We start from the raw sequence: 24,140 nt of genomic DNA on the forward strand, positions 1-24,140 counted from the left end.
AGTATTTAGTCCATTAACGAAAACTAAGGAGAGTAGCTTAGCCCGAAGGTGCACCTGCGAGAATTTAGTTCCTTCTCAAAGTTGCACTAAACAACGTGCATTTTCAGGTAAAACCAACCATAAACCATATTTTTTAATAACAAATAAACATAATCTTTTACTCAGAGTAAAAATATATTGCAAAAAGGTAGTGCAAACCAAATACAAAAAGTGTCAGTTAACTATTGGTTAATAATGAATAACGCATTACTGATAACAAAACGGATATATTTTCATATATTTTAAGTGTATTTGTATTTACATTAATTTAGATGTTTAACTTTAATTGGTTGTTAATTGATATTAGTTAATTGGTCAAAACCACTGGTTCTTTTACCTAATAAAGTTGAATTAAATTAAAACACGCTAAAGGAAATATCACCAACTAGGAATATTGACACATTTTAAGCTGTTTTAAATGAATTCAAGTGACGATTAAATCAAAATGAGCATCGCTATTACTGAATATGAAGTGGTAATGGAATGGGTAATGCATGTTTAAGTGAAGGAAATTTGAGAACGTCTTTTTGAAATCGCAACGATAGACTTTTCAATCTAGCAACCACCGTGACTTCGTGACTTCAAAATCTGTGATATATTTGAATTATTTTACAATATATTTTTGCTCTTAGTTAAGTTGACAATAAACTATTTTTTACGTGATAATCGACTTGTAATTGTACTAAGTAAACTCTGAACATAACTTGATTAGTAATTACTTAATTAGTGTTTTTCAATAGTATACTATTGAAAAAAAACTATTTAAGTAATTACTAATTAAGTTATGTTCAGAGTTATGGCTCTGTGGCTCTGTGGCTTATGGCTCTATGCACGGTTTCATATATGAAACCATGCATAACAAAGTGAACACGTGTAAAATATAGAGAATCACAAACACTACATACTTTATTTATTAGTCCAAGCTAAAAAAGAGGGGCTTTTGCTTTGTACAGGACTAAGGACAGGTGATAAGGACGAAATAGATTATTTATCATCATATCCCCATTATTTTCATTGCGTGGGCGATTTCTTATAGGCATCTTAAAAAATTACAAATACTAATAACACATACTATGAAAACACGAAAACTAACATAAGTAATTAATTTTCTTCCTTACATTTTAAACAAATAACATTACAATATTTTACTTGAATTCACTAAATCATCACCGTGACAAAAACCCTTATTTTAGTATGGATGTAAACAAAATTTTATCATGGCCATCTATTTTTATGTAAACAAATGTAAACTTGAAAAAGTTCAGATTGACAACAGAATTCCGCAAAATCTCTGAAATTTTAAAAGCCTGTAGGACGAAAGGATTAATGATATATCATCCAAACCCGCAAAAAGCACACAGGATAAGAGCTTAAAAATACTACCCAATATGCCTAAAATAATTAATATTTAGGGGTCAATTTTCTGAATACAAAAAATCCAACAAATTCTTTTCTATAACATAGATTCTTACGTAACAGTATAGCCATCAACACTTTGTTAGATTTGCTTACACAGTATTTTGTTTAAAATATAATTTGGTACTGTAAGCTTCAAATTTGCTTATAAACATTATATTTATATTCATGCAGAAGCGATAATTCATTGGATTTACTCTATTACTGTATATGATCCTTACGGAATAGGAGTATGATGTACCCTTGACGAGAAATAATGTTGTGATTCCAGTAATCAGTGATTGTAATCAGATTATATTGCTAGCAACTATAAATACTTTATTTTATTACTAAACAGAGTGAAAATAACAAGATACTCACTTACAACTGTTTATGCTGAAAACCGTTGTAGACTAGTGCTGCAGTCTGAGTTGTGGTCCTAGAACTACTACGATAGGGTCTTATGAACGTATGAAACTTATGAGGCACTCACCTACTAATCGCACCCTTAAAATATATTAAATACTAAATATACATAAAAAAGTTGGGATTTCACTGCTGGATGGTTTACTTACTAGTTCAGTTATTCAGCTACGTAAGTTATTAAATATATTGTCTTAAAATTACGTTTACTTTGTGTGATGAAACCCATATAAATCTTCCGCGGATGAAGCGAAGGTAAAGTATTCACTAACTCCCGGTCAAGTACCTCTACTTCAGTAATATTGCAGCATAACAACCCTGTAAATCATACAAAACGTTCTAGGGAAATATCGTCGGTCGACTCAAGTACCTACTGTCTTTATGTAATGCATAATATTGTGAATGAAACGAATTTTGACGTATTCTTGGCTGTAGTTGAAATTATTTGCATATTACAATACTGGGACTTTTTGTTCGTAGCGTAATTAAAGATTACCGTCTTGGTTATAAACTGTTGATTTATTCGTCGTAACTTATTTTTTACAGCCATTATGAAAAGAGAGATTTTCTTGGCTGTCAACTTAATGTAGTTTTGTTGTTTATCATAAGTTCTCATATTGAGTGGCTAATAAATAAATATTTACTCTTAAAAAGGCGAAAAGTAAAAAAAGAATTATTATTGTAATAATAAATTATGTACGTTGTTAAACGAACGTGGAAAATTCTTACCAATTTTCCATTTACATTGGTTTACATATTTGCTCGTAGCAGAGATACTTCGAGATCCATACAGTGATCGCGTTAGAATGAATATTTCATGGAGAAGATTTCTCTCCGGAACTGGAAGTGACTATGATGGAAGCGACAGCCAGAGAAATACTGAAAATTGCTTCCTTATCAATAATATACAGAGTACACGGATTTAAGCCAAGGTACATCTTCGATGGATGTGAATTTAAGCAGCGTTCAGATTCATCCCACAAAGGATTGCTTCAAGATTCCTGTTGTTTAGATTTGGAAATGTCTTAATTACATGCATATCATCACCTCTGAGGTATCCATATTTTGTGTGTAAATGTTCTTATTAATTTTTTAAATAAAGCTCCCATAAAAAAACATTTACTAAGCAAATACAGGGAACAGTTATTTCAAAATATAGATGATTTAGACTAATTTTGAAATTAATATTTAAAAAAAACGGTATATATATATCATTAGAAGAGATAAAAAACCATAGCTTGTATTGTATCTAATAACAGGTGTCAAAACCTACTAGAGTATTATAAATTGATTGTTCGAAATCATTTTAATTTTATTGACACCTATAACGTTTGGAAAAAATATCCAAGCTTAATAATTTTCTTCATTTGCCCCTTAACATAATAATGAATACCAAATGCATTTTTTTGTCTATTGAATCTTGTAGGCTTACACCTTGAATCGCTAAGAATATTAATAATTGTGTTTTGATGCTTATAAGAAAGCCTTATGTTATTTTTTAAAGCCATAATTGAATACTATTAAATAAAACAAACAACACTGCTCATAATAATAATTCAAATGTTTTATTAGGGAATAAACTTTGAAAATAAAACGAAGACTGTTTTTTAAGATGGAAATTGTTTGAAACGTTTTTATCGTTAAGTTTTATTGTAAAGCTACTGAGTGAAGAGCATTATGTTTGTTTACAGTCTATTAACAATGAAGATATAAGTTTTTGTGTTCTTCAAGGCTTACATTGCATTGGTTCCTTTACTCTTAATGGTGCGTAGATATATAAAACGAATCATTTAAACTGTAGAGTACCTAATTTTACATCGTAGACAATTTATGCTTAACATTTATACTTCTAATTTCACAACATGGAAGTAAGTAATATCTTATTTTAATTTAGTCTCGATTCAATTTCAATTCTCATTAATATTCTGGTTTTTATAATGAAATAGCCTTGATATGTTCATTAATAATGAAAAAAAAAAAACTTAAAACTAATGTTTAGAAACGAATAAAATACTACAAAATAAAAAAATAACATTATAGACATAGACATAGACATAGACATACTTTATTTGCACAAAACATTCCATACATGTCATTACATTTAGAATAGGTGCATTGTCAAAATTACAGATCCATATATAAAATATTTAAAATTAAAACTTAACTTAAAATTAAACACTTAAAAATTATACTTAAAATTATACTTAAATTATACACAAGATTTTAATATATAACTATTCCTAAGTTTGTATTGTTTTTTTTTTATCTTACAAATAAAGATATAAAAAAAATATTATTAATAAAATCTTCTTATTAACCTTGGTTGACGGTTTTGATATAACCGTTCATTTTATCAACTTTGATTTATTGCTTTAAACTTTTTATTTATTTTTCTGTGTTTCTGGCTCTTTCCTAATAAATCAAAAATATCTTGTGTCATTTTCCATAGTTGTTACAGTAATCCATTTTCATTTTTTATTAGTGTACACAGTTATTGTTATTTATTCTCATTGTTTTCAAACGTTTTACCATATGTTAAATACAAATTGTGGATTGTTTAAAGGTATTATTCTCTTTACCCTTAAAGCTTATACGAAGTGTGATCTCTATTTTACCCTTTACTATAGGCCTACTAATTCATTTGGGACCCTCAATGTGTCTCTTAAAGTTGTATTTTTTTGTATTTTGTTAACATGGCTGATTTTTACCTGTATTTACTTTTGCATTGGTTATTAGACACTAAATGACGGTTATTCGGTGCCCATGGAAATCGGATGGAAATTATAATTGGATCATAAAAAACTTAAGTTAGTTTATTTTAAGCTCAAAACTTTTAAAACCCGAACAAATAGCTAAACAATAAAAATGTAAGAATAGTGTGATAACATTACGGTGATATCTTTATCCAATGATTTTAGCTGGTCAAGTCGATTCTTCTGCTCCACCTCAGCTTATTTATAGTTGGAGTAGTCAGCAAACCAACCAAACTAACAGACCATCCATCTGATCGTGAGTATAGAAAAAAGTAAAAAATCTACTCTCGGCTTCCATGAATTGTTATGAAAGAAAAATGAGTCTGGTCTAAGGACACGTGGGTTGATTTTCAATAGTAATTGACAAAGCAAACATATTTTGAGATAAAGTGACAGAGGGCGAATAACTTAATTAAATTGATCATGAAAAAAACAAGGAAATTGTCGTTTTAATTAAGAAAATACGAGAAACTTTAAGTGAGATACATTGGGTTCTGTAAATATACTTCAATGCTGTGTCACATCTATCTCTTGGTTTCTATCTTATAATATGTTAAATTTCAAATTTTAAATTTTTATTCTTATTTTTATTTTATTAAATAGCTGTAGTTGGAGATTTTCGTTCATATTTGTCTAAGCGTGAGTGTTTACCATTACAAAAGGCAGTGCGGTAATTTTTTGTAGTTTGTTAAAAAATCAACAATATCAATGCAATTTAGTGGCTCTACTGAGCCTCAAAACCACCACCACAGATAATTGAAAAATAATAGTAGACCAATACAGCAAAGCTCAAAATAGTATACATGAGAAATAATAACCTTTGAAACTATCTATCTGAGATTGTTCAATACTTTGTATGTGCTCTAAAATAACAAAACTCCTGATTATTGTTTAATAATTTTTGTTATAGTTTATAATGCAGGGAGAACAATTACAAGAAACCTTGGAAATCCTTGGGAAATGAGTGGACAGTACCAAGGGGACATAAAGCTAAGCGAAGGAATCAAAGGTCGTAACGTTTTAAGGGATGGACTATGGCCAAATGGAATAATCCCTTACTATATTGAAGAAGGATTTAGTAAGTATTATAATAACTTTGAAACATATCTCCGATAGTATTTAGAATAATTACAATTAAAGCTAATTTGAAATAAAATATTTCTACCCTGATGAAGTTTTGCCACCATGGTTAAGAGATATGTCTATCAACTGATTGTACAGATTAATTTGTAATGCTGTAAACTTCGTTCTTTAGTAACTGTTCAGTTTATACACCAGTTTTAGGTAGGATTTACTACATTGAGGCTGTATTGGCAACATAAGTAAGAACGGTATTTCGTAATTTGTCATTTTTTCGTGAATCATATCGTAAAATCATATTTTGAAAATAACCATGAAATTTAGTATCACTATATATTATTTTAAATCATATTGCAGATTAAGCCAATTTCGACTCAAACTCAGTGTCTTGGTCATAGGGTTTGCCTGGTATAATATTAATCGTTAAGAAAACAATCAGTAGCGTTTCGATGTTTTAAAATTTTACCCATCTGTCCTTGATCATTGAAATAAAAAAATATATCTTGGTAAAACAGGTGAACTTATTCTTTAACAAAACCATCTGATTAATCTCTCTCCACATTCACTGTAGATTTTTGTTTAGAATAACACCAAATTATTTGCCATTGTCATAAGAGACTAATCAAAATATCTAACTATCTAGGATAAAATAAAAATGTCCTTCATTTTTCCTCAGCTGAACAAGAGCGCGTATTGATTTTAAATGCCATGGCGACATGGGAAGGAATTCTGTCACCACGCCATATCAACGATGGATCTTGCCAGATAAAGTTTGTGCATGTAAATGAAGGACAGGTCAGCGATTACGTGTATATATTCAAGGGTCCCGATGATGAATGCTGGTCTTACATTGGACACAGTGGTGGAGAACAACGCCTCAGTTTGGGGCAGAAGTAAGAATAGCTATAAATATTTTGTGAAATTAAAATCCTCAGGCCGGCCACACACAGCAGAAGGTGAGGCAAGTCAAGGTACCAAGATTTTGGTACGGGTGCTCAGTCTAGTCAGGTTCTTTAGTCATGATGCCTTGCCTCGTCTTTCGCAGTGAAGGCTATGGTGCTACGTAAGCACCCATGTGCAAGACAATGGAATAAACCATTAAACATTAAACCATAAAACATTAACCATTAACTCATTAAAGTATTATATTGTCTGTGCCCATTTGTTTATACTGTCGCTCAAGACAACTTTAGTCAAAATGCCTCGCCTCACCTCGACTGATGTAATGTGTAACCGGCCTTAAACTTACCACTTACATCTCCACTAAAGTATTTTTATGATTTTACTAAGATCTATTTTTGAAAACGATTTAAATATGCTTAAATTAAATATTTGTTTTTGAATGAGACGAAATATCTGCAAATTTATTAAAATTGCTTAGTATAATAAATGGCTCTGGGAAATGAATTGACATTATGTTTTACGATGATGTATTATCGTTCGCGATTCAATATGTTTGGTTTAACAAGTGAAAAGCTTGCAGTACGATGAGAAATATATTTTTAAAACCCTAGATCGTTTTGTAAGTTCAATAAACAGTTAATATTGTACCAATACCAAACAATGGGTCTATGTTGTGTACTCATAGATTCCGCTTTAATAAACAAAAGGTCTTTCAAAAAGCAGTTTTTACTAACACTAGTCTTTTCAACTCTTTTTCTAGATATTTTGGATTTAGAAATCCTCAGTAAAATTATTCACTACAAATGTAATGCAGAAGATATAGAACTGCGTTATGCATGTTACATAGTTACAGCACCTGGGACCGAGCTTTGCTCGGCGTGCGTGCTCGTCTTTGGTCATAATAATAAATATATTTTCATTCCCCAACTAATGTGGTTTGTTTCTAGTTGCTTGTACATGAGAACTATCCTTCACGAACTTGGTCACACATTGGGTATGGCTCATCAACATGCAGCCCACAACAGGGACGACTATGTGGAGATTGTGTGGTCTAACATCAATCCAAGTTGGTATTTTAAAATTCCAATATTCATAATTCATGATTCATTTGTCTTCATGAACATTGTTTATGGTTTTAGTAAAATAATCAGTGATCCGGTTTAAGTGGTCTATGGCTCTTATAAGTGCTCATTCCAAAAGGAAATAGCAATTTTGCGTACTAAGAGCGAAAAGTACGTCATTGCTGCTGGAGAACTGTAAGGGCGAGACGCTTTAGCTAAGTGAGGCCACTTTCAACATTGGCAATGACAATGCTCGAAATACAAACAACATTTTTCCTTCACACAATTAACTTATCTTAACACATAGAACTTTTAAGTTCCATTCAAAATGTATTTCAGGCTATGTTTGTTTTCGAGGGTATGTTACTTGATTACCAGATGGTAGTTTTTTTATAGAAAAACCAAAGGTGAAATCAGCTGATTTAGTGAGAAGGAATATGAGATATTTTGCGTGTTGTTTTCAGGTGTAGCAACGCAATTATTTACATGCAGTGGTTGGAAATATTAAATATTATTAATGCAGTGGTTGGAACGCTATTTTTCACCACACTGTACCCTATTACCACTATTCACCACCATAATAATGCGCACTGATAGTCAAAACAACTACAACTTTAAGGTTATGTGGAGAAATAATTTGAGGAATCAGCAAAAATAATAATAAATAGTTGCTAGACAGCGGTGACAATAGAACAATTCTATTGCAATGCTATGGATACTGATTGTGTATTTAATATGCATTCATGTTTTAAGAAATTAAACGGTCATCTGATTTTGCGGCCGATGTAAAAACCTGCTTGGTCCCCAAATGACAATAACAGCTGGCATGGCCAGCAAAACGTAACATTCAGCCACCAATTAACGTATGTAATACAGCTAAAAACACCATAGTGTAGTGGAAAATGTTTTACAATAACCTCACATAGAACATAAGTTAGTTAATAACCTTACGAGTTTCTTTAAAGATATGTTTGACTTTCGTTAGGTTAATTTGATTATTAAACATTATTTTAAGCATTTGTGCACAACCAGGGACAATCCATAAAAACGAATTTTTCAGACCTAACACATAACTTTGAGAAGAAAAGGTTCGTGGATCACACAGACTTTGGCCTTGGATATGACTATGACAGCATTATGCACTATTCTTCGGTTGCCTTTGCAAAACGTAACGAGAATGGATTCCCTGTTGGTCCAACAATGGTGTCTAAGGTGAGTTTATCTAGTCAATAATTGTTCGAATGACTTCAAGTAAAATACTCTAATGTTATTTCTATAAAATGTAAAGAAGAAAATGACTTACGTTAGATTTTGTGATTTAATAGGAGTTCCAATAGAAAATTGTTATTTAATTCAAATATATCACGGACGTGACGAAGTGCCGCTAGCTGCTAGTAATAGTAAATATGATTTTTCGTTTCAGGATCAACAAAAAGAACTTCCAGAATACGATATAAATAGAGGAAGTCTAAGTAGAATTGACAAGCTTAAGGCGGAGCTTATGTATTGCAAAGCAGCAACAAGGGTAAATGCAGATGGCAGTTTTAGTAGGCGGTATGCGTTACAATGAAATTCAAACACGTGAGATGGACAGTAAACATTCAGAAACTAAGTTGTATGTAATTGATTATAGACATTATACATCGAGCTTGTTGAAAATAAAAAAAAAACTACGAAACCCTATGAAGGAATTTCTTTATCTAATCCCTGATCTATTTGAAGATTATTTATATACTTATCGTAATATAATTAAGTAAAGATAGTATATTATTAGATACAATAAAAGGTTAAATTACCTGTGTCCGCCAGTCGATCCTTGTGCTGTGTCCTATTACAGGATATGCATTTCGGCAGAATAAACTGCCATCATCAGTCCTAATATAAGTCCTTGTTCTTCCCCATTGGGTGCGTCTTGAAGTTTTGAAACACGTACACGAACGATATTACACTTAGATACATTACGAATAAAACATAAAACACGGTAGGCCTACTTTTATTGAGCTATTACGGACATGTAGACGCGCGTCGGTCGTGTGTCGAGTCTCGACTGGGGTCAGACGTTACTTGCAGAGTTGACCTTTGTCCTGTCTCTGTCCTTTGTAGCTACAGGTGGCGTTTCATTCAACTTTAACAATGCTTCGAATAATATTTTGTATTGTAGTGTACTTTTATCATTCAGGAGGTTGTGGGGGGTTGTTTTAGATGCTCTATAAATTTCATATTGCTCTAGTGATGTCATTACTCGACTTTTTCTACAAATGTGTAAAGGTTTTAAATTTTCATTCAGGCTGGAATAACTGTGATTGCTGTCAATTAGGTGTTCGGCAAAATTGGATTGTTGTGTTAAACTATTTTTGGGAAGGTGTTCTTTAAACCTCTTAATAAATGGTCTGCCAGTCTGTCCAATATAGAATTTATTACAGTCACTGCATGTTATTTTGTATACTCCGGATTTATCACTCAGGTTTTTAAAATTTTGTTGGGCTCTAGGTTTGAGGAGATTTTGGACTTTATTAGATGTTCTAAACGCTACAGTTTTTCCGTGTTTTTTAAATTCATTTTTCAAAGTTTGGGTGATTTTTTCTCCGTATTCAACTGAGACGAATTCTGTTTTTAATTGAGGCCTTGGATCTGTAGTCTCTTTACTAATTTTCTTTCTATGCCTGCTGATTAATGTGTCGATGATGTTAGGATTAAATCCATTATTGACAGCTATATATTTGATGACATTTCTCTCATTCTCGAAGTTTGCGGTACTAAGTGGTACTGATAGTAATCTATGTACCAAACTATTGTAAGCTGCTAATTTATGTGCTAGGGGGTGGTGGGAGGTTTCATGGATGGTTGTGTCTGTTTTCTGTAGGCTTCCTGTATATGTTGAATGAAATATTTTCTTCGTTTTTCATTAATAAAAAAATCTAAAAAATTAAGTTTGTTGTTAGCTTCTAATTCAGTGGTGAAACCTAGTTTAGGATGAAAGCTGTTCATGTAGTTGCTGAAAAGTTGAAATTGCCTGTTATTGCCATCGTACAAGGTCACAATGTCATCCACATATCTGTAGTAAAAAATTATTTTGCTTTTGTACTTATTTTTGTCATTTTTCCACAAATGTTTATTTTCAATGTGGTTTAGAAAAATTTCTGCAAGGATGCTTGATAGGGGTGACCCCATCGCAAGTCCTTCATTTTGAGAGTAATATCTATTGTCAAACTGGAAATAATTTTGGTTTAATACGGTTCTTAGTAATAACATTAGTTCATTGATTTCTTCTATGTTTAAATTGGATTTATTTTTTAAATTGTCTTGTAGGATTTCTAGTGTTTCACTGACAGGAACGTTGGTGTATAGGCTACTTATATCTAATGAAGCTAACGTATATCTTGGGTTCAATTTGATGGTTCTTATTTTATTGATTAGATCTAAACTATTTTTCAGGCTGTGGCTGTTTTCTAGAACTACATGTGTTTTGACGATGCATTCTAGTTTTTTGGCTAATTTGTAAGCTGGAGCGGGCATGTAATTAACCAGGGGTCTAATTGGGTTGCCTTCTTTGTGTAGCTTTGGTAGGCTTTTTAGGCGGGGAGCTTGGGGATTTATTGGTTTAAACTCTCTGATCTCCCTGTCAGTTAACAAAAGCTTACTGTTGGATAATGCCTTATTTAACTCTTTGGTGTATTTAGCTGTCGGGTCCTGTGGTAGTTGGTTGATTAGATTGCTATCAATAAAATTCAAAACTTTGTTATTGTATTCTGCTTGGTTCATTATCACTAGAGTATTACCTTTGTCTGCTTTTGTAATGATAAGGTTGTTATCTGCTATCTTCGTTTGGATATTTTTTAGGATTAGGCTCTCTTTTTTATATAAGTAACTATATTTGAGTTTCTTAGGATTTTTTACTTCTTTTTTCAGTTTGTTATTTACCATTACTCTGACTGTATTCTGATCGTTTACATCACTGAGACTTTGAATTGCTGCGTCGGCATTGATAATTTCTGAAAATAGTCCTTTCATGCATTTTTGAGGCAAATTATACTTGAGGCCTTTGTTTAGCAAATTCATCTCATCAAGATCAAAAACTATGTCAGTAAGGTTCATTGTCCTTGGGTAAAACTTATGGCTAACCTTATTAAGATCAAAGTCATGTTTTTTATTTAAAAGGGTTTCTAGTTTATTGTTCAAAACTTTCTTTTTGCTTAGGATATCTCTGCCAATTTGTGATTCTATTGTAAACAAAACATTATTGAGTTGTGCGGGATGGATAATGTTAAGCATCTCAACGTGAGATTTAAGCAGCAGTTTGTTTAACATAGACTTTTTGCAGTGTTGCTGTTTTATTTTATGTTTTAACCAAGACTGTTCTGCTATTGATTTTGCCTTTTTTGCTGCAAATGAGTTGTTTTTGATTTTCACAGAGATGTACTTAGGTATAACGTTGTTTTGTACACATTTAGTGTTAAACTTTATGTTTTGTACGGTCTTCAAAACTTTCAATTTCAAGTTCTTATATTTGTAAACAACTTTTGCCTGGCTGGCTGACAACTTCATTTTGATAAAATGAAAATATTATTAGAGTTTTTATACAAATTGCTTTTAACAAAATTTCAGTCCAATCGTGTAGGTAACAAATTTACTACGTTAAGGGACTATGTATTTACTATGTAGGAGGAACGGGTTTGATTCCATAAGATTACTACTTTCCCGATTATAATCTTCCTAGGTTTGATTTGGGCACACGCACAGAAACTGTAATAGGCTTAGACCTCGTTCCTAAAATGTGTTTCAATTTACTTCATTGAAAAATGGCTTAGACACAAGCGAAAAAATATAAAATCCAATTCCAATTTTAAACAGAAATGGAACCCATGCTTTATACAGGGTTGGTAAAAAGTGTGGAGACCCCCTGTTATTGTTTTAACAGCTCATACCAGAAAAACTAAACTCGGCCCACCTTTTTGGCATGTTATCAAGTAATTTTTAAGCCTGATAGCCACTTGGTTTCCAAACCCAAAATGGGGGATTTTGGGAGAAACTCAAAGATTTTAAATGATAAGACCCATCGTGTGACCCCTCATTTTGAAGGTCCTGCTATAAGAAAACTAACATCGAAAACTAAAGGTCTCTACCTTAACACAGTAAAATATGGCAGCCAATTGAATATAAAATTGCAAGCTATTTCTGATTTCTTGAGATTTCAATCAGCTTTCAGACTTGGAAAGCTATAAGTTAAATTTAACTTCTGAGAATTTCAATTGGCTGCCATTTTTTACTGGATTAAGATAGAGACCTCTAGTTTGCGTTGTTGGTTTTCTTTTACCAGGATCTTCAAAATGAGGGGTCACTCGATGGGTCTTTCTATTTGAAACTTTTGAGTTTCCCCCAAAATCCCCCATTTTGGGTATGTACACCAAGTGGCGGTTATGCTTAAAAATTACTTCATAACATGCCATAAAGGTGTGCCGAGTTTAGTTTTTCTAGTATGGGCCGTTAAAAAAATAACAGGGGGTCTCCACACTTTTTACTAACCCTGTATATAACTTTTACGAAAAATAAAGAAAATTGATGTCCGAGTTATTATTATGCCTATTGTAAATGGAGGATATAAGGTTGTGAATTATAATGAAAATATTCCTGATTAAAACATTAACTATAGTGTTTTATTGGTTATTGTATATGATTACCCACTTATACTAAAAAACATTTAAATTTGGTAGGAAACTTATTTTAACAATGAATAATATTTCTGAAAAAGCAATATTAATATTACATGTGTGATAATAACAAGCGAGTTTATACTTAAAGTTAAGAAAGGTTTAATATATTATGTTTTCTTTAAACGCAAGTCGTTTCAGATGAGATTAATGACTTAAGGTGACAGTAAAAATAGTTATTAGCATTTAGATTAGGTGTTCAAGACTTGGCTGAAGATTGTTGATATTCAATTCCCTAGTGAGTGTCGAATAAGAACTACGATAGCATCATTTGCTTAAACCGTATATTGAGAAAACACCTTTATCAGTTCTGAAAAATAGGTAAAGTAATAGTTTTTAATTGGTTATAAATAAATAAAAAGTACACCAACTGCAGAAAACCTACAGACTAAGATAAACTAATATTGTTTAATTTAGCTAGTGAAGCAGATCTTAAAATACTCTTCTTAGGCTATATGTAAACTCATCTGTAATCATAGTTATTTTGATTTGTTATTTAATACCCTAAAATACTTTGATATCCTAGGATGTTCTTTAAGCTTATGTAGTTATTTTTGTCGTTCAAATCCTATAAAATTTGTATTGGCTGAATATTTTACTGCAGGGAGGGAGAGCGGAAGTGCCTGTGATTGGTTGCATGTCGAGGGAATATCCTGACTTCCGGTAAACAACATCTGTGTGAGATATGCAAAGAAAACAAGTGTATGAGAATGATAATGCACTACCTGGTAGTATAGAAACTTGGGTTTGTCTAAAGTCTAAAGTCTAGTTATGGTTATTTGAGTTATATTTATATTGAGTTTTAGCAGAATTATTTATAGTATTGATATAAATATAAGATATAATCAACTACTTTTTAATCACACCTACGTTCGTCAAAATATACCTTACTAATGTTCTATGTTTTATGTTTTTATATGTTTATTTTTAGCATAACCATTCTGGATTTTTATATTATAATAGCCTAATTGTATTTTTAATTCACAACCGCACTCTTTATTTGTCTTTAACGTGAAATCACAATTTGATTTCTATTTACTTCTAGCCTGATTTACCTTAACAAATTAAGTTATGATTTATCTTAAGACTTATAAGTTCTAGTTTCTTTTTGTGTCCATCAATACATCAAAAGTAAGTTATTGACTGACTCATAGACAAGTTACCCTTGCAAAATGTTAAAATTAAAACCTGATTAATAATAATAATTAAACCTGCCAACAAAAGGGAAACATCATATCGATTGGCAAAACAATTGTCTGCAATTGCATATCCTTATATCTTGTGGGTATGAGTTTGACTTATTTTATATAACGAAAAGAACATAAACCTTAAAAACTATTATCATGGAAGGAAGCTAATGGCATGGATTAAATAAAATATAGTTTCATTTCACAAAGCCTAGCAAATTGTTGTTATATTCATTTTTAATTTTAAACGCGTTTTTTTTTTCAGAAATATAACTTGCAATGCATTTTGTGTAAGATTTTAAACTCAGATATCAAGCACAACAAGTTTTACACTATTCTTTGACGTTTATTATATATTCATATAATGTAACTTTACTGATTTTTTTTAAGTCTTGCTTTGGATTAAACGAAACTAATAAATGGTTTTAAAAGAATTCTTGCATTTCACAACTCCTAAAGTAATAAACCAATTTTGGCTCAGCACACGCCATAGTCTGCAGACGGGTACAAGCTAGAGGTGAGTAACTCCGGAACGAACTACTCCGAAAGAACTACTCCGACTCCGGAACGACAAGTCCAACTCCGGCTCTTGGATCGGAGTTAGTTCCTCTCGGAACTAAAGATAGTCAAGAGACCGTCATTGGTTAAGATACATTATGTAATAAATTAGAGGTTGTTGTAGTAAATCTATCTATCTATCTATCTATTCTATACTATTATAAAGAAGAGGTGGTGTCTGTGTGTGTGTTTGTATGAGCTAATCTCAAAAACTACTGGTCGGATCGGGCTGAAATTTGGCATGATGATAGCTCACATTCCCGATTAACATATAGGCATATTTTTATCCCAAAAATCCTTCGGGGCTCCGCCCCAGTGGCTCTGGAGTTTCCCATGTTAACCTTATGAGAAATGGAATTAATGAATCTTAACAGCTGTTTCAATTAAACAAGTTGGTTATGTTCTATGATGTTCAATAGCATTAAAAGTTACAAGGATTACCAACAGGGTGCAGCACTAGCACTATTATTTCTTTTACATTTATGACAACAGCAAAAGGTGAGTGAGCGTAGCGAACGAACTTCAACCTGGAGGCGAGTGAGCGTAGCGAACGAGCTAACCTGAAGGCAAGTGAGCGTAGCGAACGAGCTAACCTGAAGGAAAGTGAGCGCAGCGAACGAGCTCCAACCTAAAGGTGAGTGAGCGTAGCGAACGAACTTCAAAAAGAACCGAAATTTCTTAAACCATGTCCTCACTCATAACTGCTATAAGCATTTGATACTTATATGCCAACCCCGTACGAAGGACGGGTACTCTGCTAGTCTTCTATACTATTATAAAGAAGAGGTGGTGTCTGTGTGTGTGTTTGTATGAGCTAATCTCAAAAACTACTGGTCGGATCGGGCTGAAATTTGGCATGATGATAGCTCACATTCCCGATTAACATATAGGCATATTTTTATCCCAAAAAATCCTTCGGGGCTCCGCCCCAGTGGCTCTGGAGTTTCCCATGTTAACCTTATGAGAAATGGAATTAATGAATCTTAACAGCTGTTTCAATTAAACAAGTTGGTTATGTTCTATGATGTTCAATAGCATTAAAAGTTACAAGGATTACCAACAGGGTGCAGCACTAGCACTATTATTTCTTTTACATTTATGACAACAGCAAAAGGTGAGTGAGCGTAGCGAACGAACTTCAACCTGGAGGCGAGTGAGCGTAGCGAACGAGCTAACCTGAAGGCAAGTGAGCGTAGCGAACGAGCTAACCTGAAGGAAAGTGAGCGCAGCGAACGAGCTCCAACCTAAAGGTGAGTGAGCGTAGCGAACGAACTTCAAAAAGAACCGAAATTTCTTAAACCATCTCCTCACTCATAACTGCTATAAGCATTTGATACTTATATGCCAACCCCGTACGAAGGACGGGTACTCTGATAGTAAATATTTAAAATTTTTGAAAATCTGTTTAAAATGAATGTAGGCTATAATGAACAGTAATCGACTAATGAGAGGGGAGCAGCGGAACACCAAACATCACAAGAATACGACTGGAACGACTCACTCACTGCCCTACTGTTTTGTCATTCCTCACTCCACTAACTATGGTCCTATCCTAACCTAGCTTAATCATTATTCGTTCCGCTTGTTCAATGGAACTATCATCCAGAGGTGATGCGAAGAGGAACGATGGACTGGAACTATGAGCTCTGAACCAAAATGGTTGGTGAGTGATGGGTGAGTGAGTCGGAATGGAAGCGCTCCTCACTCCGAAAGTCCGGTGTTCAGCGCTCTTCTAAACGGAGTTGGAACTCCTCCGCGGAACTAGTTCCGACAACTCAATAACTCCGGAGTGAACGACTCCACCAAGTGAACGATAATTCCCATCTCTAGTACAAGCTATTTACGTTATAAGCCAATCGTCGGTCTCAGGTAAGAGACACAACTCTCGGCTTTTAAAAGAATCAAATTAGACTAAAACTTTACAAAATTAGCGATGTGTATTCAGGTAAGGGTAGTCTTGTAAGAGATACTAACAAATCACTGCGAGTGTCAACCGGTAAAAAATGTATTATTGTCATATAGTACAGCTTTAGATTGAAAATAAGACTATTTTAAACGTATAGTTTATTAAATATTTTCTTAAACTAATTTTGTTTCTATTTTTTACACAGTGTAAACAATTAAAAAAACATTAGTATTATATAAGTTACCGTTGATTGAGTATTTTCGGTTTAAGAGACATCTAGCGGAGACTAGGTGAACTATCACGAGCCTCAACGGTAGCTACATTAGCGGTGATTGACTGAACTAGTATCAAAACTCATTAAACCCTTGCAGCAAATCTTCAGACATAGCGAATTTCCATTTACCTGGACGAATTTTCACTAAAATACTACCTTTAAAATGACACCAATTACAACTCAATAACTCCGGAGTGAACGACTCCACCAAGTGAACGATAATTCCCATCTCTAGTACAAGCTATTTACGTTATAAGCCAATCGTCGGTCTCAGGTAAGAGACACAACTCTCGGCTTTTAAAAGAATCAAATTAGACTAAAACTTTACAAAATTAGCGATGTGTATTCAGGTAAGGGTAGTCTTGTAAGAGATACTAACAAATCACTGCGAGTGTCAACCGGTAAAAAATGTATTATTGTCATATAGTACAGCTTTAGATTGAAAATAAGACTATTTTAAACGTATAGTTTATTAAATATTTTCTTAAACTAATTTTGTTTCTATTTTTTACACAGTTTAAACAATTAAAAAAACATTAGTATTATATAAGTTACCGTTGATTGAGTATTTTCGGTTTAAGAGACATCTAGCGGAGACTAGGTGAACTATCACGAGCCTCAACGGTAGCTACATTAGCGGTGATTGACTGAACTAGTATCAAAACTCATTAAACCCTTGCAGCAAATCTTCAGACATAGCGAATTTCCATTTACCTGGACGAATTTTCACTAAAATACTACCTTTAAAATGACACCAATTGTGGCCGCGCTTTGCAAAGGGGCCACTATGCGGAGGAGACAATGTTGGTTCGTTGAAAATGCCGAAAATATTTTGACAGTTTGAGAGTTTTAAATTAAAACAACTAATTAAACATGTTTGTTTGAATTCTGAATTACATAAAAAATAGCACTATTAAATATTTATTTCTCTGCTAAACCAAAGTTTGCTAACAATTGCCTCAGTACTTCAGGAATTACGTTTTGGTAGAAGAGATCCAAGTAAAATAATCAGTATTTGATTGGAACTATTTTCCCCGATATCTTAAATCTTAAATCTTAAATCTTTATTGGTCATTAAATAACAGATGTTACAATAGACCTCGTTAACAAAAAAAAGGTGCCAAGAAGAGCCATAGATTCTAGATAGTATAACATGGTCTATAACATGGAATCAAATCAAATCAAATCAAAGCTTTATTTTCCAAACTATCTTCACTAAACTTAAATATAACAAAGACAACAAGAAAATAAAAGCTAAAATCATTTGAAAAACACAGAACTATATTCAGAAACAAAAGTGAGGTACTTAAACAAAGTGTTTGAAAGACTAGGTAACAGTTGACTAGGGACTAAGTAAGAACTAGATAACAATTTTACCATTACAATTGTGTTCTGCAAAATAATCATCCAAACTGTAAAAAGGGCCAAGTAATCTTCAGTATAATCTTTGCTCCATAATAACCGATGTTTTCCCTTCGTACTGTATACTGTATTGTAATTTACTAGTATACTGTGGATGGTTTGTTATAAACACACGTCTTTTGTTGTAATAACAGGGTAAAATGGTGATAGCTTTCAATAAAAGCTAATACATGGATATGTAAGCAAGCCTGCGTACTTATCCAAACTACCAGCAGATCATAAGGGCTGATGATTTTTTTCCAATACAATTAAATAAAGTTATAAGAAAACCAACTGTACCATTGCCAAACTTGGTTCAAGGGTATTATTATAAAGTGAAAGGATATAGAACGGGTAGAGTATTTTTGGTAAATACATTATGTAAGTTGTTCCTGTGAGAGTGAGAAGTTCTGTAGCGAAGTCTCGACTTCAGCTGGTTTATTGTATTAGACCTAAAAAATGAATAATTATATTAAAATTATAAAGTATTAAGCATACCTAACAGTGTGCCGCGCGAAGCCGACGGGCTACAGCTGGTGCATACATACAAGCGAACATTGCATACATAAGAGTATAGGGTAGTTATTGAAACTGGTAATATTTTATTGCAAACTAGTGAACCCGAACTTGATTAGTAATGGAATTATGTAGTAATTAGTTGTAATCTATTGATTTAAAACACTTTTGCTCTGACGTGGCCACCCGTGCCGCACGAATGAAATTTCAGCCAAAATTAATTTGTGTACACATTACTATAGACTTAAACAAATAAAAGTGTGTTTATATGAAATTTTAGATATGATTAACTTAACTTTTTATCAACTCTACTCTACTTGTAAAGTTTCAGTAACAAAACGAGATAATAATTATACTAATTAAACCGTGTACCACGTCGACCTGTCATCATATCATAATGTCGAAAACATAAGTACATTCCATGAAGTAAAACATGGTTTTTTAGTTCAATTTTTGGTATTTAAACAAGATTTTTTGTTGAAATAAATAACAAATGTTTTTTTCTGTTTTTTCCTGAAGAAGGCTAATGCCGAAATATAGAAATTTCTATAAAAGTGTGTGATAAGTTTATTTTGAAAATGATTAAGCCGTTTGGCAATATTATGAAGAAACAATAACAAATGGTTTTGTAACTTTTAGCGTAGATTTTAGCGTAACGATTAGTGGTTGTACGGACCGGTACACTCTACGCTATTCAACGAGTGTACCGGTCCGTACAACTACTACGCTAATAATTTTTGTTTAGGCCGACCAAAATACTAATTTTTAATGTTACTTGTATTAATGTTTCGTGTGTGAGTGTATGTCTACATGTGATCTTCAACTATGACCAATGCTATTCACAGTAATTTAACAATACAAGAAGATTTGACAATGGAGCTGTTAGCCCCGAAACTATAGTAATCATATGAGACTACTTTGGATTGAAGACGTAAATAAGGTATTTAACCTATTATTATTAAGGAACGCGGCAGTGTTCCGCCCCGCCAAGTCCCCCAACGGTACACAGCTGCTGCAGTGTATATATACATGACGTGACAAAGTGGCTTTTTTACTTGTCTATAGCTCTGAAGAAACAAAAGCTATTAAAATAATTGTTCATCTACTAGATAGGGGCAATCATTCTTAACAAAATAAAAAAAAAATTAAAAAACGGTTGTGTTTGAGCCAAGAAAAACTAGTTTGAAAATTCATAAATTTTCCGTGGTCTCCTTCTTCTCCTTGAACGTTGACGGACCTACAGCCCAAACCACTGGCTCAATTTTAATGTTTTTTATGTTGTTTGAAAGCCCTTAGCGTGTAGATGTGCCTTTTGAGGGTCTCAAGTCGGTGCGTTGACCAATAAACCCTTGGCAAGCCCTCAAAGTGCAATTTTGGCCCATTTAAATAACATGGGATTAAAATCAAAACAAATCAAAATAAAAAGAAGGACCAGCTGTGATTAAATATCAATTAATTTAAATATTAGAGAAATTCATAGGAACAGCTGAAAAATTATTTTAAAACTTTAATAAAGTATTTTTTCAGGTATACCGAATGATTTGAACTACTTCTATATAAATAAAATTAGAGTTTTGTCTGTACATTGCTCAGAATCATAAACTTTTAGGTTATTTTTACGTTTTATACATTAGAGAAACCGAAACAAGTCTCATCTAAATTTCTGTCTGTCTACCTGTCTGTTACGACCCAAGAGCCATTTTACGCGGCCTACTCCTGAAAAACGAGAGTACCTATCAAGTTCCAAATCATTTTAATGTATTCACTGGATTGGCGAGATTGTCTTTAGCCATTAAAATATGGCGTCACCACTTTGTAAATAAAATGACGGACGTTTAAAAACCCAATTTTGTGCGATTTTTGCAAAGTCTTCTCCCAATGTTTAATACATATTCTTCTATGAAATAACGAACAGCTGTTCAAATCAAGATTATTTCTTCTAGCTGTCACTGATATGTTTACATTGAATGTTGTTTACAAATACCGCAACCATTTCCGACCACGTTTTGAAAGCAAATCCAAACCAATTAAGATTAAAAACGTTTTTCCTTACATAACGGATTTAATTAATCGCAAGTGCAATAACAGTAAATGAAAATAGAGATTCTTTGTGTATAAAATTGTTCTTGAGTTTTGATAACCGGGAAATAAACCTTGAATCAGTGTTGTATATTGCTGGGAAACTTACATTTTTTAAATGAGCGTTTTCAGTCGAGACTCGGCACAGCGGATCGACCAGCGGACACAGGTAATTTAGCCTTTTATTGATTGTCATACCGATCCGGAACAACAAACAATATAAAATGAAGTTATGTATAATAAATAGTTTGGCCAGCATATCTGAAAATATGCAAACCAACTGCTGTTCTTTATAATAAGAAGGTTTCAACTGATTACTATAAGATCCCCGTGCGTAGAACGGGTACACAGCTAGTACTATATAAAATTACTTAGAGCAGTGATATTCCCCGATACTTTCCATTGAAAAATACAGTGTACCGATAGTACACTGGTACAGCAGCTCGTCATTTTAACAGTTTAATACTACTTATCAAAACATATGAAACCTTTGGAACTTGAAACTTAGTACTAGTACTATGGTTTGTTTTATGATTTCAGTAAAAAAATAAGAGAAAATTAACTTTTCCTACAGTCATCTAAAAAAGTGGGTTTCCTTGCACTGATTATAGCACAGAAAGTTGCTAATTTACTTGCTTGCATTTACTTACTTTTGCCGCACTCTTTTTATTTTTACCGCACTCTTTTCTTTGCCGCATTCCAGTTTTCCAACCAAACAACACAAAACAGTTTACTTTTATTAGGCACGTATTACGTGTTTACGTGTTACGTGTTTGAAAATAAGGTGGCAACACATCTTCGATGGATATAAATTTAAGCAGGGTTCAGATTCATCCCACAAAGGATTGCTTCAAGATTCCTGTTGTTTAGAATCGGAAATGTCTTAAATACATACATATCATACCCTCTGAGGTACCCATATTTCCAGTGCTGTGTGTAAAGGTATTTATTAACATGACGAGGCTTAAAAATGAATAGTAAAACTTTTTTACATAAAGCTGCCATAAAAAAACATTTACTAAGCAAACACAGGGAACAGTTATTTCAAAATATAGATGATTTAGACTAATTTTAAAATTAATATTTAAAAAACAGTATATATATATATATATATATATATATATATATATATTATGAAGAAGAGATAAAAAAAAAACTATAACTTGTATTGTATCTAATAACAGGGGTCAAAACCTACTAGAGTATCATAAATTTAATGCCCGAAATAATTTTCATTTTATCGACACCTATAACGTAAGTTTGGAAAAAATATCCAAGCTTAAAATTTTCTTCATTTGCCTCAATTAAAATAATAAATATGTAATGCATTTTCTTTGCCTATTAAATCTACACACTGGCTTACAACTTGAATCTAGCTACGAATATTAAATTGTGTTTTGATGCTTATAAGAAAGCCTTATGTAATTTTTAACGCTATAATTGAAAACTATTAAATAAAACAAACAACACTGCTCATAATATAATTAAAATGTTTTATTCGGGAATGAACTTTCAAAATTAAACGAAGACTGTTTTTTTAAGATGGAAATTGTTTGAAACGTCTTTTATCATTACGTTTTATTGTAAAGCTACTGGGTGAAGTAGCATTATGTTTGTTTACAGTCTATTAACAATGAAGATATAAGTTTTTGTGTTCTTCAAGGCTTACATTGCATTGGTTCTTTTACTCTTAATGGTGCGTAGATATATAAAACGAATCATTTAAACTGTAGAGTACCTAATTTTACATGGTAGACAATTTTAAGCCTAATATTTATACTACTAATTTCACAACATGGAAGTAAGTAATATCTAATTTTAATTTAGTTGCGGTTTAATTTAAATTCTCATTAGGATTCTGGTTTTTATAATGAAATAGCCTTGATATGTTCATTAATAATGGAAAAAAACTTAAAACTAATGTTTAGAAATGAATAAAATACTACAAAATAAAAAAATAACACGATACACAAGATTATAATATACAACTATTCCTAAGTTTGTATTGTTTTTTTAAATCTTACAAATAAAGATATAAAAAAAATATTATTAATAAAATCTGCTCAATAACCTTAATTGACGGTTTTCCTATTTTATCAACTTTGATTTGTTGCTTTAACTTTTGTAATTCTTTTTCTGTGTTTCTGGCTCTTTCCTAATAAATAAAAAATATCCCGTGTCATTTTCCTTAGTTGTTACAGTAATAGATTTTAATTTTTTATTAGTGTACACAGTTATTATAGTTTATTCTCATTGTTTTCAAATGTTCTATAATATTTTAAATTCAAATCATTGATTGTTTAAAGGTATTTTTCTCTTTAGCCTTATACCGAGTGTGATCTCTATTTCAAACCCTTGCTATACTTATTCATTTAGGACGCTGAATGTGTCTTATAAAGTTGTATTATTTTTGTATTTTGTTAACATTGCTGATTTTTACCTGTGCTGTATTTTCTTTTATTAGTTGATTAGACACTAAATGACAGTTTTTAGGTGCCCATGGAAATCGGATGGAAATTATAATTGGATCTTAAAAAACTAAGTTAGTTTATTTTAAGTTCAAAACTTTTAAAACCCGAACATATAGCTAAACAATAAAAATATAAGAATAGTGTGATAACATTATATACGGTGATATCTTTATCCAATGATTTTAGCTGGTCAAGTCGATTCTTCTGCTCCACCTCAATTTATTTATAGTTGGAGTAGTCAGCAAACCAACCGAACTAACGGACCATTCATCTGATTGTGAGTATAGAAATAAGTAAAAAATCCAAACACTTGGCTTCCGTAAACTATTATGGGACAAAATTAAGTTTATAGTAAAAAAAAGAGAAAAAAAACACTTGTGTTGAAT

The 24,140-nt window shown here is 32.3% G+C and overlaps 1 protein-coding gene across 2 annotated transcripts in view; it reads left to right on the forward strand.

Moving 5' to 3' along the window:
* The first annotated feature begins 3,638 nt into the window (after window positions 1-3,638).
* LOC128988003 (astacin-like metalloprotease toxin 5) overlaps window positions 3,639-24,140 on the forward strand; it is a 37,396-nt gene continuing 16,894 nt past the window's right edge. Inside the window, exons 1-7 of one of the 2 annotated variants that reach the window (XM_054409168.1) lie at window positions 3,639-3,725; window positions 4,776-4,866; window positions 5,521-5,688; window positions 6,367-6,583; window positions 7,541-7,659; window positions 8,715-8,866; window positions 9,078-9,329. In XM_054409168.1, coding sequence (XP_054265143.1) covers window positions 3,720-3,725; window positions 4,776-4,866; window positions 5,521-5,688; window positions 6,367-6,583; window positions 7,541-7,659; window positions 8,715-8,866; window positions 9,078-9,224 — 900 coding nt within the window. In that variant the 5' untranslated portion in view covers window positions 3,639-3,719 and the 3' untranslated portion in view covers window positions 9,225-9,329. Of the gene's footprint in view, window positions 3,726-4,775; window positions 4,867-5,520; window positions 5,689-6,366; window positions 6,584-7,540; window positions 7,660-8,714; window positions 8,867-9,077; window positions 9,330-24,140 lie in introns of those variants that run through there. The other variant, XM_054409169.1, reaches the window with a different exon arrangement.

The sequence above is a fragment of the Macrosteles quadrilineatus genome, unplaced genomic scaffold (genome assembly GCF_028750875.1).
Source record: "Macrosteles quadrilineatus isolate MER2022 unplaced genomic scaffold, UCM_ALF_1.0 Scaffold_2__2_contigs__length_208266976, whole genome shotgun sequence".
Taxonomy (NCBI): Eukaryota; Metazoa; Arthropoda; class Insecta; order Hemiptera; family Cicadellidae; genus Macrosteles; species Macrosteles quadrilineatus.